Source organism: Balaenoptera borealis (genome assembly GCF_965194805.1).
Source record: "Balaenoptera borealis genome assembly, chromosome: 15".
Taxonomy (NCBI): domain Eukaryota; kingdom Metazoa; phylum Chordata; class Mammalia; order Artiodactyla; family Balaenopteridae; genus Balaenoptera; species Balaenoptera borealis.
In genome coordinates, this window is record NC_138871.1 from 85,075,784 (window position 1) to 85,092,342 (window position 16,559).

Consider the following 16,559-nt stretch of genomic DNA (forward strand, 5'->3'; position numbering starts at 1 on the left):
AGTTTCCAGGCTGCGGCCCAGGGAGGGATGTCCGGGGGTCTCCACGAGCCAGATTCCTCGGAATGAGAAGGCAGAGGCGAAGCAGAGAGATCAAGGCGGCAGGCAAAGTGGCAAAGAGGAAAGCTGGGAGAGAAAGAACCCTGGATGTCTTCAGAGGGGCCCACACGCTCAGCAGAGCGCCGAGAGTGCACGGTGTGAGGAAGCCACCCGCAGTCGGGGAGCAGAAAACATCTAGAGAAAAGACTAGAGGCCAGGGCCAGAAGCAGCACCTGCTCCCAGTGATCAGACTGGAAAAACGGATAATTCACGGGCCCGGGGCAGAAGAGGCAGGAAGAGCTCGCCTCAGCCGTGGGGAAGAACGGCCTGACACTGAGCACTGCTGAAGACCCGCCCAGCAGACAGGAAACGGGAGACCTGGGGAGGCCAGCCTGTTTCCAAGGAACTTCACTAGATCTCAGGACAAGGCGCGAGAAGATGCGCAGGATGACAGAAACATCCAGCCCCCAACGAGGTAAAACTCACACGTCTGGCGTCCAGTGAGATGCCAGGCACGCAGGGAGGCGGGAGACCAGGAGCGAGGCGGACGATCAAACCACTGGAGCAGCCCAGAGCTGACACGGAAACTAGACAGGAACACGGTCACCGGAGCCGCAGTCCACGTGCTCAAAAGCCAGTGGACGGCTTCCTGCTGGCGCAGTGGTTAAGAATCCGCCTGCCGGTGCAGGGGACACGGGTGCGAGCCCTGGCCCGGGAAGATCCCACATGCCGCGGAGCAACTAGGCCCGTGAGCCACAACTACTGAGCCTGTGTTCCAGAGCCCGTGCGCCACAACTACTGAGCCTGTGTTCCAGAGCCCGTGCGCCACAACTACTGAGCCTGTGTTCCAGAGCCCGTGAGCCACAACTACTGAGCCTGTGTTCCAGAGCCCGTGCGCCACAACTACTGAGCCTGTGTTCCAGAGCCCGTGACCCACAACTACTGAGCCCGCCTGCTGCAACTACTGAAGCCCACGCGCCTAGAGCCCGTGCTCCACAACAAGAGAAGCCACCGCAATGAGAAGCCTGCACACCGCCAACGAAGAGTAGCCCCCGCTCGCCACAACTAGAGAAAGCCCGTGCGCAGCAACAAAGACCCAACGCAGCCAAAAATAAATAAATAAATAAATAAATAAACAAATAAAAGAAACAGCAGATGTCAGAAAAATTTTTAAACAGATAAAACTTTAATTTCTCCCTAGATTTTTAAAAAAAGAACATGGACATCGCAATAGTTTGTCTTTTGGCTAAAAAGAAGAATGTGGTATGAAGGAAAGAGATGTGACTTAGGGTCAGAAATCCCTGCTCTACAGCAGACGTGACCTGTCATTTGTAAAATGCAGCACATGTTAAAGCACTGCGGTGGGTAGACTAACGCCCCTCAAAGCTGTCCACGTCTGAACCCTAGAACCTGTGACTCTGTCAGCTTACACAGCAGAGGAGAAGGAGGCTGCTCCCCAGCTGACTTTAAGACAGGAAGAGTATCCTGGGGCACCTGCATGAGCCCAAGCTAATCACAAGGGTCCACGGCAGCAGGAGAGCCAGAGGAGCACGTGTGAGGACAGCTCTGAAGATGGAAGGGGCCATGAGCCAAGGAATGCGGGCTGCCTCTGGAAAGCAGAAAAGCAAGGAAACAGGTTCTCCCCTAGGGACTCCAGAAAGGAATCAGTCTTCCAACACCTTGATTTTAGCCCAGTAAGGCTTGGGTCAGACTTCTGGCCTACAGAACTGTAAGATGATGGATGTGTGTAGTTTTGAGTCACTAAGTTTGTGGTAATTTGTTCACAGCAGCAGAGAACTAATACACCTAGCACATTATCAGGCACGTGGCCGGTACTCGGTAAACATCGCTGAGCCTGGGTGTTTGAGGGAGTCCTCTGGGCCCGGAGGGCCTCAGGCTCATCCACGTAGGACCGCATGCTTGCTCTGTGCACCCAGAACACAGGCCAGGACACCAGACCCCTGATGGCAAATACACTGCCAGTTTCCTAGTACCTTCTAAAAATCTTAATAACAGAGAGGCTTTAACAGGATGAAAAGAGGAGACTGGCAAAAAAAAATACAGTCCGATATTTCTGAGTGGGAAAAGTCAGAGTCTTCTTCAATCTTAGTTCAGCGGACGGCTCCGCCCCGTTCTTGAGGATACCACTGTCTCCAGACCCCAAACCAGCGTGGGCCTATAGCTTCTCTCTGGATTTAATCCAGCTGAGCCCCTCGCTCTGCACCTGGCAAAAGTGGACATCTCTTCTCCAGAAAAAAAGCAGTCATACCAGAGAAAAGAAATGACACTGACATCATTTGGGCCTGTGCTCTCTCTTCCTGCCTACCTGCTGCTGTCAAGAAGAATCTGAATCTCATTTTCTCCTGCCTTAGTGAGCTGGCTGACAACTTGCCAAACAGCCTGGAGGGAGGTGAGCCAGTGAAAACACACACGCAGAGTCCTCAGACCCAGAGCTCAGGAAGAGCTCCAACACCGCAGCCGCGGCCTGCAGGTCCCTGTAAGCTGAGGGGCCACCAAGGATTGGGTGCAGCTGGCATGAGTCCCTGTGTGCCATCCTATCAGACACGCCCGACAAAATGTGCTCATCGACGCTTCCAGTTTTTCAGTCAAAAGGAGATTATTTTTCTCCCCTATATAATGTGATTTTGCATGGCTAAAACATGAATTGCTTATTTAAAATAAGCTATTTTATATTATCAGCAATACATTCTTATTGAACTTAAACAGCTCCTGGTCTTTTCCTGTGAGGAAGGGTGCCCCTTGCACGCTGTATCCTAAGTGTCCCTGCCGAGTCGGCAGCCTTACCTTGTCACAGAAGACTTTTATCTGGCAGTACGCCCGATGCACAGGCTTGTTGCTGCGGTTGTTATAGCTATAGGTGTCGATCTGAATGTTCAGAGGCAACCCCTTCACACCTTTCTGAGAAGAGAAATCTGTGCTTAAGCAGTTCACGGAGATGAAAACCTGCAAAGCGAAGAAAAGGTTCTGTAAGCACCAGGCACTGACGGTCAACCTTCGCACAGCTTGTAAAAATAGTAATGTCACTGAACCTATCCAAATATGCTCTAAATGAGAGCTCAGCTTCTTGTTTAAAAGATTTTTTAAAGAGGTAACAAAGGGTTTATTTTAAAACCACCTTTGGTCATAAGAATGCAGACCTTAAAGGGAAAAAACAGACAGCAGCTTTGACCCCCTGTCAATTCTCCCCCCAGAACACTTATTTAGTATCCTACGGTGGGGCTGAGGCTGGTTGTCTTTCTTGATGTCATTTTTGAATGTTCCAAATGGTATACATTCTCTCTGCAGCTGTTTTAGAGCTTGCAACTAACTCTTTGGGGATCCGTCTGTCTTTATGTCTACACCACCTCCTAGGATGACCTGTAACATCTATGTCCCAATATTCTGGAATTTAGGAAACTGTTCGTTAGAGAGACCCAGGTGAACCTTGTACAGAACACCAACACGCTCCATTTCCCCCGCCCCGCCCCGCCCCGTATTTGTGATTCTGGATTTTAACCTCTCCACACTTGGTCACAGGTTTTTGAGCTCCCTGTCAATGCTTTAGTTTTAGAATTTATTTCTGATGCATGAGCACCACATAGTGGGTATTATTGGAATTACAGTTTTTAAAACCGGTTGGCGCATTTCAAAGACCCTAGACCCTTACTCTGGATTCCTGCCAGACCGTGCGTGAGGTGACAACCCTACAGCCCTAACAACCAAAAACAGATCCGCCAAGGTTGTGGTCGTGCGGGGTGCCGCTGGCTGAAGCAAGACCCAGAGAGGGAGGGAGACGCTTCAGTCAGCAGAGGGGGGAAAACCTGTAAGAAGGTAAGATAAGAGAGAACGGAGTGGGAACAGAGGGTAAGGAGAAAAAAATTATAGCCACAGGACAAAGAACGTTCTCCAGAAGGTACGCAAAATGCTGAACCAGGGTTTCTATTCTTGCTCTAGTCTATATACTGTTTTTAAGTAGGAAGAGACTAAAACATCCTAAAAAGATTGAGAACTTGTCCAAATAAACAGACAGAAAAGTCATCTCTCACTCGTCCCCCCACTCAGCCTCGTCCGCTCGTCCGCTCTCTCGTGCCGAGGACACGCTGGCGGCGTGGCCCCGCCTCCCCTCTGTCCTGCCCCTCTTCCTGCTCCTGTCCCCTCCTGCCGCAGTCCGGTCCCCTCCACAGCTCCTCTCTGCTGCTCTCCATCTAAAGGTCCGACTCAAGGCCCTGCTCCCGGACTGTCTGCATTCAGCCCACACCGTGACACGGAGCCGACAGCAGCGAGCTGTCGTGCTGGGCGTGCACCTTACACACGCGACCTCGTGTCGTCAGCACAGCCTGGAGGGCCTGTTATCCTCTGTTTACACGTGAGGCCTGGAGACACTTTTTAAACTGTCCCCAGGGTAGAAAGCAAAGGGCTGGGATTCATATCCAAGACTTTCCCCCTTCACTCGTGGCTGCCTCTGTTTCCCAAACCAACTTTTTATCCTATAGACAAATCACTTGGCTTTTCTTTACTACCTGGAATGGTTTGCCATTTTTATATGTGTATGTTTTATGTCCCTGACTAGATCGTAAATACTCAGCAGGCTGGGTCCATTTCTCCACTGGACACGGTTCCTGATCTAGGACTGCCTTATCTTACCTATGATTTTTTCTTTTCATTTAAGTAATTTTCAGCAAATAAGCAAATTGCTCTAATTTTTTAAATACATAAATCTAGATATGTAGGAAAAAGTGGCACACATGAATTTCAAATCCACTACAGAAACTTAGTACTTTGACTTTATATCTTTTCCTATAAGTTTTTTTAAAAACCGTTTCATATATAATCCAGAAATCAAAATTAAAAAGATAGTCTATGGAATAGATGACAGAAGGACAAACAGAAAGGCAGACAGAAAGACAATAGTTCATGCAAACAACAGAGCACATAAAGTAACCAAACCACCACATTTTTCATTTTACAACTAAATGGAAAATCTGAAATTTTCTCCATCATTCCAGGTCACCCGGCTCGATTCCTAACTCAAAAACAGCTGCCTGGGAAAGTTACACTTTACCCTCAACAATTCCAGGAAGTCTTTGACCCAAAGTGATGTTCCCTTTACAAGAGGATTTCACGGTAATCCAACCTAAAACCTAACCTGCCCTTGCTTCCCAGTGTCAAGTTTCTATTCAGAGCAGAAATAAGCAGGAGCCAGATCCCAGGATCAGTATAAACATGGAGACTTCAGAGAGACATTACTCTCACTGTTATTCATGATCACTTACAATTGCTTTCTTATGGACATGCTTCTCCTATTTTTATATCAACTCTTTCTAAACCTGGCGGTGTTCTAAATGTGTCAGAGAAAGTGTACGGCGTCCCTAACTCAGCATTAAAAAAGTGCCACCTTCTCTAGATAAACACACAAACATACCAGTAAACAGTGAACGGGTTGTGCGGTATCTAGGCCAGGGACACGAGGTACAGGAACAGTGGGCTGAAGCCCTGCAGGAGAAAAATGGGGGCGGCACAAGAACAAGCCGGACAGTCACAGGGACAGCTGGCCCTGAAGGGGACACGCATGCCATGTTTAAGCCTCAACCAAAGGCTGGCAAGGGTGCAAGATGCCTTATATATGTTCTAGCAAGAGGTAATGTGGTCAACAGGAAAGGCTTTGGTCTGAAAATCAAAATGCCTAAGTTTTGGTCCCAGCTCTGTCACTGACTGTGCTGTGACGTGGGCAAGGGTCCCCACTGTCAAACACAGGGTTGGATTAGACGACGATCTCTAGATGACTTTTAACTGCAGTCCCAGCATATTTACACTGAAAGATGATGAATCCTATATCCCTACTCTGTATTTCTAGTGACAATAATTTTGTGTAATACGTTGATCAATCAACTTTTTACAAATCATGTTCTTTTAGGAGTACCATGTGAAGTTGCCACTTAAAGTTATCATACTAGCTACCTGTATGAAATTAAGAATCTTACAAAGCAGTGGTTCTCGAAATGCGGCCGGAGCATAAGCCTGCCTGGGAGCTCGAGTGCTTCACACCCTGACTCACGTGGAATTCCCGGGCTGTCAGCCTGTACCGGAGACGGTGACGGTGAGGCCACGTCTACAGTTCCTGCTCCCACGCCTGGTGTGGGTTTCAGGCTCGAGAACTGTCTTAGGTCCTACCTGGGTAATTCTCGTGATCAGCCAGGATAAAAACCACTGCTGTCAAGTAATTAATCTTCTATATACTTACACACTTTGAGCGATAAAAGATCTCCTTTGGCTCCAAAACTCTGAGGTTATTAAAACGAGTCCCAATATATGGTTTCCTTTCTTGAAAGAGTTCCGATGTGCTTACATGTATTTATATGTATGCCATCAGGTTATTTTTAATTAAAAAAAATTTTTTTACAGAGGTACAGCCCTATCAAATAAGAATAATATTCATTTAATCAAAGGAAAGATAAAGATGAAAGCATATGCTCAACTTTGCTATTCAATAAGGTCGTGTAAATCCTCAAGGAACTCCTACTTTAGAAGACAGAGACCAGAAAAAAACCTATTAAAAACCTGTCAGACTTTACTTCTTATGTTTATCCCTCACGTGACGTTTGATTTTCATGGGGGTTGACGTGTACGGATGAACAGTGCGTTCGGGTGTGAGGCTGGCCGGTGGCGTCACGCCCACGGAGGACAGATACGACGTTTGAGCAGCCCTTCCTGTTCCTGGGGCCTGGTACACAGCACACGCTCAGCACACAGGTTTTTAGCAAGAGGAGGAAGATGCCGAGGGAGTAGTGAACAAACACGACCAAGAAGAAGTACAATGCAGACACCTAAAGCAGCTTTCACGTATTTATCTAAACCAGCAGTGGGTTACCTTTTTCTGCAAAAGGGCCTGATAGAGTTTTCGCCTTTGTGGGCCACATGCGACCACCCAACTCTGCAGTAATGGTGCGAAAGCCGCCACAGACGATATGTGAACAGATGCTGGTGGCGGTATCTTGAAAAATCTTTGTTCACATAAACAGGCCCCTGGCTGGCCAGGGCCTGAGAGCTGCAGTTTGCTGACCCCCCGAGCTACACCATTCTCTAAGCTGCTGGGACGGTAATTGATTCTTACGACATCACAATGTGGTAAAAACAGCGAGGAAGCACTACCCCCCTTTTTGTAATTCAGTATTTCCACTTTCCCCGCAGGTGACCTCCTGAGAAGATACCCGCTATGGACTTCCCATTAGTGTGACCTTCACCCACACACCCACACTCTTGATCAATGCAGCCCACGCTCGTGGACGGGACTACACTAAGTTCTGCGGGAGAAGCTCGGTCAGTGTCTGTGAATCTTTATTTAGGAAGGTGACAATCTTTAATCAGCAGCACCCAAAAGAGGGAGAGAGCAAGTGTAGGAACACGAGGCAGAGCTGTGCTCTGGGTCCTGGGGCAGCAACATGGTGGATGTGTTCTGTTCCTCACCACATTAACACCTGGGGTGGGTTCTACCTTGGGTGACTTGGTCTTGACTTGGCCTTGGACAATAGGCCAAGTCACCCAAGTCTGGATAAAACAAATGTTCAGACCATACTCATTGTGCAGAGAAATATTTTCTATAATGAGATTACAGAAAAACTCCAATATCACCTACAGAAGGTGGGAAAGAGGTGAAAAGGAAGATGGATTATTACACATCCAACTTCTCCTCTATAAAATACACGTGTGTGTGCATGCACACACACTTAAAACGCCTTATTTCTGAAGTCTGAGAGTAGGCTGAATGATACACAACCTTCCTTCTCTAGAATGACGTAAATAAAGATCTTTAAGAACTCAAGTAATGACCTTTTCTCTGTTTTCATACCTCCTTGCCACTGATTTGGAGGAAAGGTTTGATGTTATTCAAATAATTGGAACATAAATCTCAAAAGATGAGCAACTAATGTTCCCATCTAAACTCACTAGAGAGAAAAAAAAACTAACCACAAAAAACCCTGCTAAACAGGTGGAAAGATGCTCAGCAAGATTCCTCTTTAAAAGTCCAGCCCATTTTTCTAAGACAGTTCCTCATTCTTGGCCAAGAATTCATGCACTTAGAACTGCTCAAAAAATTTAATTTTGTTTTCATGCACTTAGAATTTTTCAAAAGATTTAATCTTGTTTTCAAACCTCAGTTTGAAAATGAGAAAAAACCAACAGAATAAAGATTTACATTATCAAAGGAGTAACTTGTATAGATTTTTTCATTCCAAATGTTTATAAGCACAGAACCAACAAGAGATCAGATCTTGGGGGGGGTGGGATGGGGAGGGGGGGAGGGAGGGAGATGCAGGAGGGAGGAGATATGGGAACGTGTGTATATGTGTAGCTGATTCACTTTGTTATAAAGCAGAAACTAAAACACCATTGTGAAGCAATTATACTTCAATAAAGATGTTTAAAAAAAAAAAAAAAAGAAATCAGATCTTGAACTAATTTATGATGATTTTTCCAGGAAGCATTATGGCAGCCGCACAATACTGTTCACCAGCCAGCTGCTGTGTCCACTGTTACTCCTCAAATGGAAAGAAAAGGAGAAGAAAGACACAGGGAACTAATCTGCTCAAAACACAGGTCACAATCAGCAGTTCATTTCCCAGTCAGTAGAATGAAAGCAACTGAGAACAAATTTTATAAACCCCCAACTCGCCTGTTCTATGGGGGTTTTATCATCAATACCACAAACCAAGGCACAATTCCAGAAAACTTATGGACTCTCTAGTCTAAAGGGAGTAGTCAGATGTATGAGCTTTGACAAGTGAGTTTCATTTGTGGGGAGACATTCTAGAAATAATTTTTCACCCACCTAATTCACAGAAAGAAAGCATTAACAAAGCACTTGGAATTCATCAGGAAGAAGTTACAAAAATTATAAGCAGGTGAGTCAGAAGCTACGTGATGAAACCGACTGACTTAAATACATCAGGGTAATTTTCATAAACAAAAAGGCTGTTCCTTTTCAAAAAGTTACCACAACAGTAATACTCATTCTATATCATTATTCCTGTACAAGAACCTGACAGCCAAATAATATAGTTTTAATTTTTTTTCCCACTGAGAGATTTAGGTGGAATTTTACACGTTATTATAACATTGCTTCTAAAATGGTGAAAATCATTTCCTTTGACTTCCATAATATGGTTTTCTCAATGAGTGGAATAAAAAATTTCAAAATGTGAACCTTTAGATTCACTAAGAACATTATATGAACCACTCTTATGACAGTTTGGATAAAGTTTTCTTTTTAATTAAGTTTTTTTAGGGGATAAAGTTTTCATTTTAAGGGCTCTGATTTTTCCACTACAATAGAGTAACAAAGCGTAATGCTCATAAGAGTGAGAGGTCACAGGAGTTCAGCCACATAATGTCACCTCAGTGACCGGGACAACTAAGTCATCAACAACCTGCAGTGCTTCTCCAGAGTCTGAAGGAAGGGACCCAAATTCTTAAGGCCCTCCAAAACCCAGCTCCAAACTCCCATTCTAGTTTCACACCTCCTTTACAGGAATTTTTACACACACGTTGGGGATCTTTATTTTCTCTGCCCCTCAATTTAAAATAACTTTTATTCCATTCTCTACTGACATCTCTCTTAAAAATAAAGACCTAGTAACAACTGACAGAACTTCTCTGAGATGCGTTCCCTAACTATCCCAAAAGAATTACAACCCCGTTTTACTATCTATCACATTGTAATAAGTAGCCCTGCCCCCAGCACCCTGTGGCCCTACTGTGAGCTTCTATTTCAGGCCAAGGGCCTGGTATCCACACCCCCGTCACCTCTACTGAACACTTGGTCACTCTGTCACACTGTGATTATAAGTGCTCTAAGCCCCTTGATGGCAGGAATTATGTGTGACCCATTTTAAAAATTTCTTCCCGTGTTTAGTATATTTTTTGTATTCTCCTAATGCCTATTACTACTAAATGGTACTGAATTAAAAGCTGGTAATGAGAGACAGAAAGACCATAGGTATATAAAAATCCAGCTATTATCTCCAAATCTTAATTTAACAAGCTTCAAATCCTCACAAAACTTTAAATACACACAACGGTGCTCCCCCCCAAAAAAAACAAATGAAAAGACTCGAAAAAAAAAAAAAAGAGCTAATATAAATTTACATAAATTAACCCTTCTTTCTTCCGGCCTCTAGGAGAGGGCCCTTTAAACAATAAAATGGCTACAAATCAGGAAATGAAATGAAAAAAGAGAGACTGCTTCCCTGACATTAGGCAATCACCAAACACCAGTATCACCACAGAATCTTAATCATTTATTCTTACTCAACAATTTTCAATCGCTCACCACTGCCTATGTAATAGACTAAATTCCTTAGCAGTCAAATGCCGTATGTGATGCAATCTGCCTTTCCAGCCATATTTTCCACCACCTATAGCAGTACTTCTCAAATGTGAATAATACATGTATCCTTTTTAAAAGAGAAATAAAAAGTTCCTCAACCCCTAAAAACATATCCAATCCTAGTCTGAGAAATACGACTCTACTCAAACAGCTACATAATGTTTGATCACACAGCACCCTAAGAATTCACCTGGCCTTTATCTAGCTCAAACCTAACACCTAAGCACAAACACTAGCACTGAAGCCTCCTGGCAGCAATTGGCAGCAGAATATACTTGTGATTTTAAAAGTCTAATCACTGAATTGAAAACGCAAAGAAATTCCAACCCCTATATACTTGGTCCACAGACCCCAAGGGTTTGAGACAACTCATTTACAGGGAGACGTCCAAGGTCCTCACTAGGGCACCACAGGGCCTTCAGGATCTGGTCCCTACCTCCCCTCCGCCCACTTGCCTTGGATGTCCAGCCCCGATTTGAGCTCTGCACTCATACACATCAAGTTTATAGGCTCATTCTGGGCTCTGAATGCTCAGCTAGTTCTTACTATCCTTTAGGACTCACTCAAGTGGCACTCTTGAGGAACTTTCTCTGCTCTTCCTATTCCAAGGTAAGTTCTATTCCTTTGTTTACTTTTATCACTGTACGTACTAGAGTGGCAATCTTCTTCACTAAATTTTGAATTTCCTGAGAACTGGGCCACGTCCCACTCACCTTTACATTCCCAAGGCCTCCTTGCAGTGCCTGGCCAATAAGAAATACATGTTCACTGAATGAATGACCCCAAATTCCTAAACTCCAGCCAAATAAAACTACATGCTGCTATGATCTTTGAGTTACATTTACTGTACTCTTGCAGTGTACTGACTCTTTGGCCCTCAAAACAACCTATGAAATTGGTTCTACTCTGACCCCATTTCACAGATGAAGTTTAGAGGTTCGGTAACTTGCTGCCCAAGTTCACAGGTTATTTATGATCACATCCTTCCTCCAAGCAGATTTGAACACCTAGGTCATCTTGGTAGAGCCTAGGATACCAAGCAGCTCTTTATACATACTGGACATTAAATAAATATTTGTTGAATGAATAATTAAATTGACTCTATATACCCCCTCAATTTAGAAAAGATTATGGAATTTAAAGGCTCACTGATATATATATAGAGACAGACAGGTAAGTTCTAGGGCAGAGATAAATTTACATGGGGAGCCATGAGGTAATTTTCTACTGCATCTATTCACTTTTATACTTTAAAACATTATCTACACTGACCATCTTTCCATTACAGAAACTACAGGTACCTAACAGTCTGTATTTGATAACTAAGCATGTTATCCTTTCACTGTAGCTTTGTGTCATATTGACAGGTGTGGTAACGTCTACAACTTTCTTGCAAGATTTGAGTGTTGCAGCAGACAAATCCCAATGTTGTTTCCTGCACTGCAATGTCTGGGCCTCAATATGTCACAGCACCTCTGGAGACTAAGTAAGCTGTTCCAGGCGCCCCGTTTCCACTTAAATTCACAACAGCTACTCTGTGGGGGAAAAATAAGGAAGAAAAAAGGTCCCATCAAACAGTCTTTGCAAAAATATTCTGCGGCTACAATCTCTCAAAGCATGGTGCCCAGTGCCATCTCTTCCATAAAGCCTTTGACTCCCTTAGCTGCCAAGTACCCCTTTGCCCTGGAAATCTAAAGAGCATTTTAAAACCTCACTTATGACCTGTATCATCACACAGAGAGTGTCACCTCTTTTGAGGACAGGCTTTCTGCTTGCATTGCCTTTTACTCCCTCACAGTGCCTGCAGAGAGAAGCACAATGAATAATTTGCTGAATGAATGAATGTACAGCTGAGAAAGTCAACTCTTTGCAGCATGACTTCCACACAGTAGCAACTGATTAACTACCCTGCATAGAATTTCCTGGAAGGATGTTAGAAATGAGTTAAATTGATCAATAATGACTGAAAAAAATTTTCAGGGGAGAACGGTGTTTTGCTCTTTTAAGTCAGATTATATACAACAGACTTTTGGAAAAGTGTCAGCCTACAGAGCTGAGAGCATGCCTGATTACCCTGTGTCAAAATTACATGTGGGCACCGTGTATTATGGTGCACATTCAGAGAGTTCAAGTGAGTTCTCACTGCTTGGTAAATATACGCAAGAAAAGAGAAAAGATCTAATAGAAGAAAGAAAAGAAAAAAGAAAAATGGGCTGATTTAACTATGGAAGACACTTCACAAAGCTGATAACTGAAAAATGTTTTATGTCCCAAGAATGCACTTATCCTTGTTGTGTTCCCTGGAAACGTTTACCTTTAACACGAGCATCACATGGTTCAGAATCTGGCTACTCAACACCTTTTAATTCAAGAGAGACAGTGTCCAACTATGGCTGAGGTTCAGGCTCTGAAGATACAGACAGTAAAAGACACACGGTACACAGATGACAAAGACAAAGCCAGGACCCACGCCTCCTGCTCCAAATCCGTGCTCTTGAAACCACAATGACACAATGAAGCACAGGAAGCTTGAAGAAGAACCTAACGGAAAAACTGTTCAGTGAAGTAGGGGAAAAAATGACCCCCAGATGGCTGTGAGCAGAAGGTCCCTTTTTGCTCAGGAGGCATGAGGTCAAGGTCCTATACCCCAGATCACGTGGGGAGTGTACGCCAAGTCCCTCTGTGACTTCCTAACGCGCAAGGGACTTACAGATGGCTCGGCCCCGTCAGACAGTGACAGCTGTCACGGGCACCGTCCCCGCTGCCTCTGGAAGTCTTTATCACTCTAACCCATTCTAGTATTAAAATTCAGCTTAGTCAAATAAAGAGATCACACTCCTAAGCTCCTTCCTGGAATGTAACTGATCTACTAAGTTGAAAGCAGAAGCCCTAGAACAAGTTTTAATTTAACTCTCTTCCGTATCAGTCAAAAAGATCACTCTAAAATATTTCTCAGTAGCTTTTCTTAGAAACCTCCTGACAAATGAAATTACAATATGAGGTCAATAACATAGTTTACTCTCACCAAATCCAACAGTACTAATTAGAATACAATCACCATTTTCCCAATATGCGTATATGAAGTTATGCCGGCTGAAACCAACGGAGTGGGAAACAGTTTAAAGGAAGAAATCAAGGTCCAATTCTAAAGTCTAATCAGACAGGAACACTTATTGAGCATTATACAGCAGACACAATCTTAATCAACATTCCCTCCCCACCAACCAAAAAAACCCCAAACCAAACAAAGCCTGATTATCTTAGTTCTGTATGAGCCTTGTCGCTCCCCTACTTTCTCCCGATGTGCAGGTCTAATTAATTAATTAAGCCCCAGAAGGTATCAGAGACTGAGTCATAAACTCAGAAGCAGGATCCAGTTCCACTACTGATTCACCGGCTAATCCTAGGAAAGTCACACTTCCCCACTACTCTCATGACATGAGGCGAGTAAAAAATCCCACTACAGAATAACATCAGCGCGAACGAAAAGCCTTCAAACGTGCAACTAGTATGTGTGTTCTTTCTCGGACCATCAAACAACCATCAAGAGACAAGAACCGGAAGGCTGGGGCAGCGAGGAAAGGGGTGTGGGAAGAGCAAAGCACTAACCTGCAGTCTTCTCACACGGACACGGCATGGGGCGTCTCCCCAAAGACAAAACAAGGATCCAGTCATCACCCTTACTGTTGCCACAGTGTTGCCTTCCCACGCCGCCCACACGGGCAGCTTTAGTTCCTGCACAGATTGCAGAGAGCCGGGGAAAAGTCCCAAAGAGAGAAAAAGAGAGAGGGAGAAACATTCTGGAGGCACCTGCGGCCCATCTTCCCTCTGTCATATCCCACAAGCAGGGCCTGGTGAACTTAAGGACACTTGCCAGATACAGCGATCGGGCACCTGTTGTCCCAAATAAGTAGAACGTTTGTTTGAAATACGAAGATCTGGATGCAGGTGTGACACAAGGCAAACACAGGCCACATTCCAGCATCTCTAGGGACAGAGCAGGGCAGGGGAGCAGTAGGTCATAAGGAAAGACTTGGCAGGCAAGCTGACTTCCAATCAAAATCTCTAATTAGATACTGTGAACTTTAAAAAGCTAAAGAAAAAGTCCCTGAGTAATGAATGTAGAGTTCACTTATATTTACTACCAGATTTGGACTCTTGGATGAAGAAGATCTGCCATATAAAAAAATCCTGAACTCCCAGACCCTGCATTGCCCTGAAATCTCTATTCCAGGTAAATTCAGTTATGACTAAAAATGTCTGGGCAGAGTCAAAGCTCCCTGGTTTAGCTTACAAGTAGCAAAACTGGTTGAAATGACAGATTTAGAAAACCACTCGAGATGGAATTTCCAGGAAGGACCCAGGAGCAGGAGGGTTAATGTGACAAAGTGTCAAAAAGAAAAAGCTCTAGAGAGGAGCTCATTGTTTCGTGACATGGCAGGGTGGAGGATGGGGAAAACCTGACCCCTCCCCCCCCAAAAAAAGACTGAAAAACAAGTTCAAGTGACAGCACTTTTCAAGTGGCTGACCAGACACGGTGCCTCAAATCCGTTTCACAAGACGCAAGTTCCACTACTAAACCGAGGCTTTCTTCAGCTGCCACGTGTCCCCCTTGTCCAACCAGAAACATCGTGACTTGGCCCTCACCCGCAGGTGTGTGCAGCGATAAATGCGTGCTTTTGTTACCTGCAGGTTCTGAAGGTCCACCGGATTCAGCACGGACCTCTTGCCCAGACACTAGGGTAACACGTGAAACGCTTTGCAGCCAAAGCCCAACAACCCTCCCTTTAAAAGAGAAACCTCCCTCATAATCAAGACCCAGAACAGGTTCTTCAAAGTCAGCCTTCCAATTGCCAAGTAAAGGGTTTATTCTGTATCAGCTAATGGAAAGCATTCTCCACACATTTCCAATCAAGAAAAATTTCTTGTCACTTCCAATACTGATCAAACCACAACTCTAAAGACTATTCATTCCCCATAAAGGAATGTGACTATCTTTCTGGCACCAAAAATTTTATTTTTTACTTTAATAAATATGTATTTTCCAACTGCATGGAAGGACACCCCTGGAAGAGAAAGAACGTCAGCTAAGAAGCCTCCTCGGCTGCCCTGAGTTTCTCTAGGGTCTAAGGACAGGACACACGGAGAGTCTAGCCTGCATCTGTCTGGACTCTGAAAGTGTCTTACCTTTGTTTGTTTGTTTGTTTATTTTGGCTGCTCTGGGTCTTGCGGCATGCGGACCTTTTAGTTGCGGCATGCAGACTTTTTAGTTGCGGCATGCAGACTTTTTAGTTGCGGCATGCGAACTTCTTAGTTGCGGCATGCGGACTTCTTAGTTGTGGCATGCAGACTTTTTAGTTGTGACATGCGGACTCTTAGTTGTGGCACGCATGCGGGATCTAGTTCCCTGCCGAGGGATCAAACCCGGGCCCCCTGCATTGGGAGCTCAGAGTCTTACCTACGGGGCCACCAGGGAAGTCCCTTACCTTTGTTTTAAAAGTAACAATGCTTCCTGGCTTCCTTTTCTAGTTAGGCCAGGGAGGATACACTTTTGTTTTAAATCTCCTGCCTATATTTAATTGCAATTGCAAGTAAGACGTTTGACTCACCTCTGCCTCCTCCCTCCCATTCACACTGGAAATGTAAAGTTGAGAAACAAACCGAACCTGTCCCTGCTTAATGCAACCAAACTGGCAACACCTTATTTTACTGGAGCACTTGATGGATGCTTCCACCAGAATGGAATCCCTATAAATGCAAGCAATACGCTCAGTCCAAACGAATTAAAAATCACTCTCACGATGAATTCCAAATATCATGCTTAGACAAAACAACAAACTGTTATTAAACTCATAAACCTGCATCCCACAGCACACACAAAAAGTCTTAAGTTCAAGTTGCCAGCACGGTTCCACCCCTCTGACAGAATGAACTCCGGGAGCCTCAATAATCCCTCGGCAGGAGCCCCATACACTTTTGCTAAGACAGGAGACAAAAGGGGAAGATACCAGGGCTCCGGCCGGACCCAGGCCGCCGTGCTCAGGCCTCTCGGTGCTCCAGGCAGGCTCTGCGTGCTACTTTAATCCTCTTTCTTTTGTAACACGAGCCTCTCCATGACAGAAAACATTCGGTTCCAAAG

At 44.7% G+C, this 16,559-nt stretch overlaps 1 protein-coding gene across 4 annotated transcripts in view; it reads right to left on the reverse strand.

Annotated features, from left to right (window-relative positions):
* Nucleotides 1-16,559, reverse strand: part of GRHL1 (grainyhead like transcription factor 1) — a 47,696-nt gene that overhangs the window by 13,047 nt on the left and 18,090 nt on the right. For all 4 annotated transcript variants that reach the window (XM_082357564.1, XM_082357562.1, XM_082357561.1 and 1 more), the window contains exon 9: nucleotides 2,842-3,000. In XM_082357564.1, coding sequence (XP_082213690.1) covers nucleotides 2,842-3,000 — 159 coding nt within the window. The remainder of the gene's footprint in view (nucleotides 1-2,841; nucleotides 3,001-16,559) is intronic.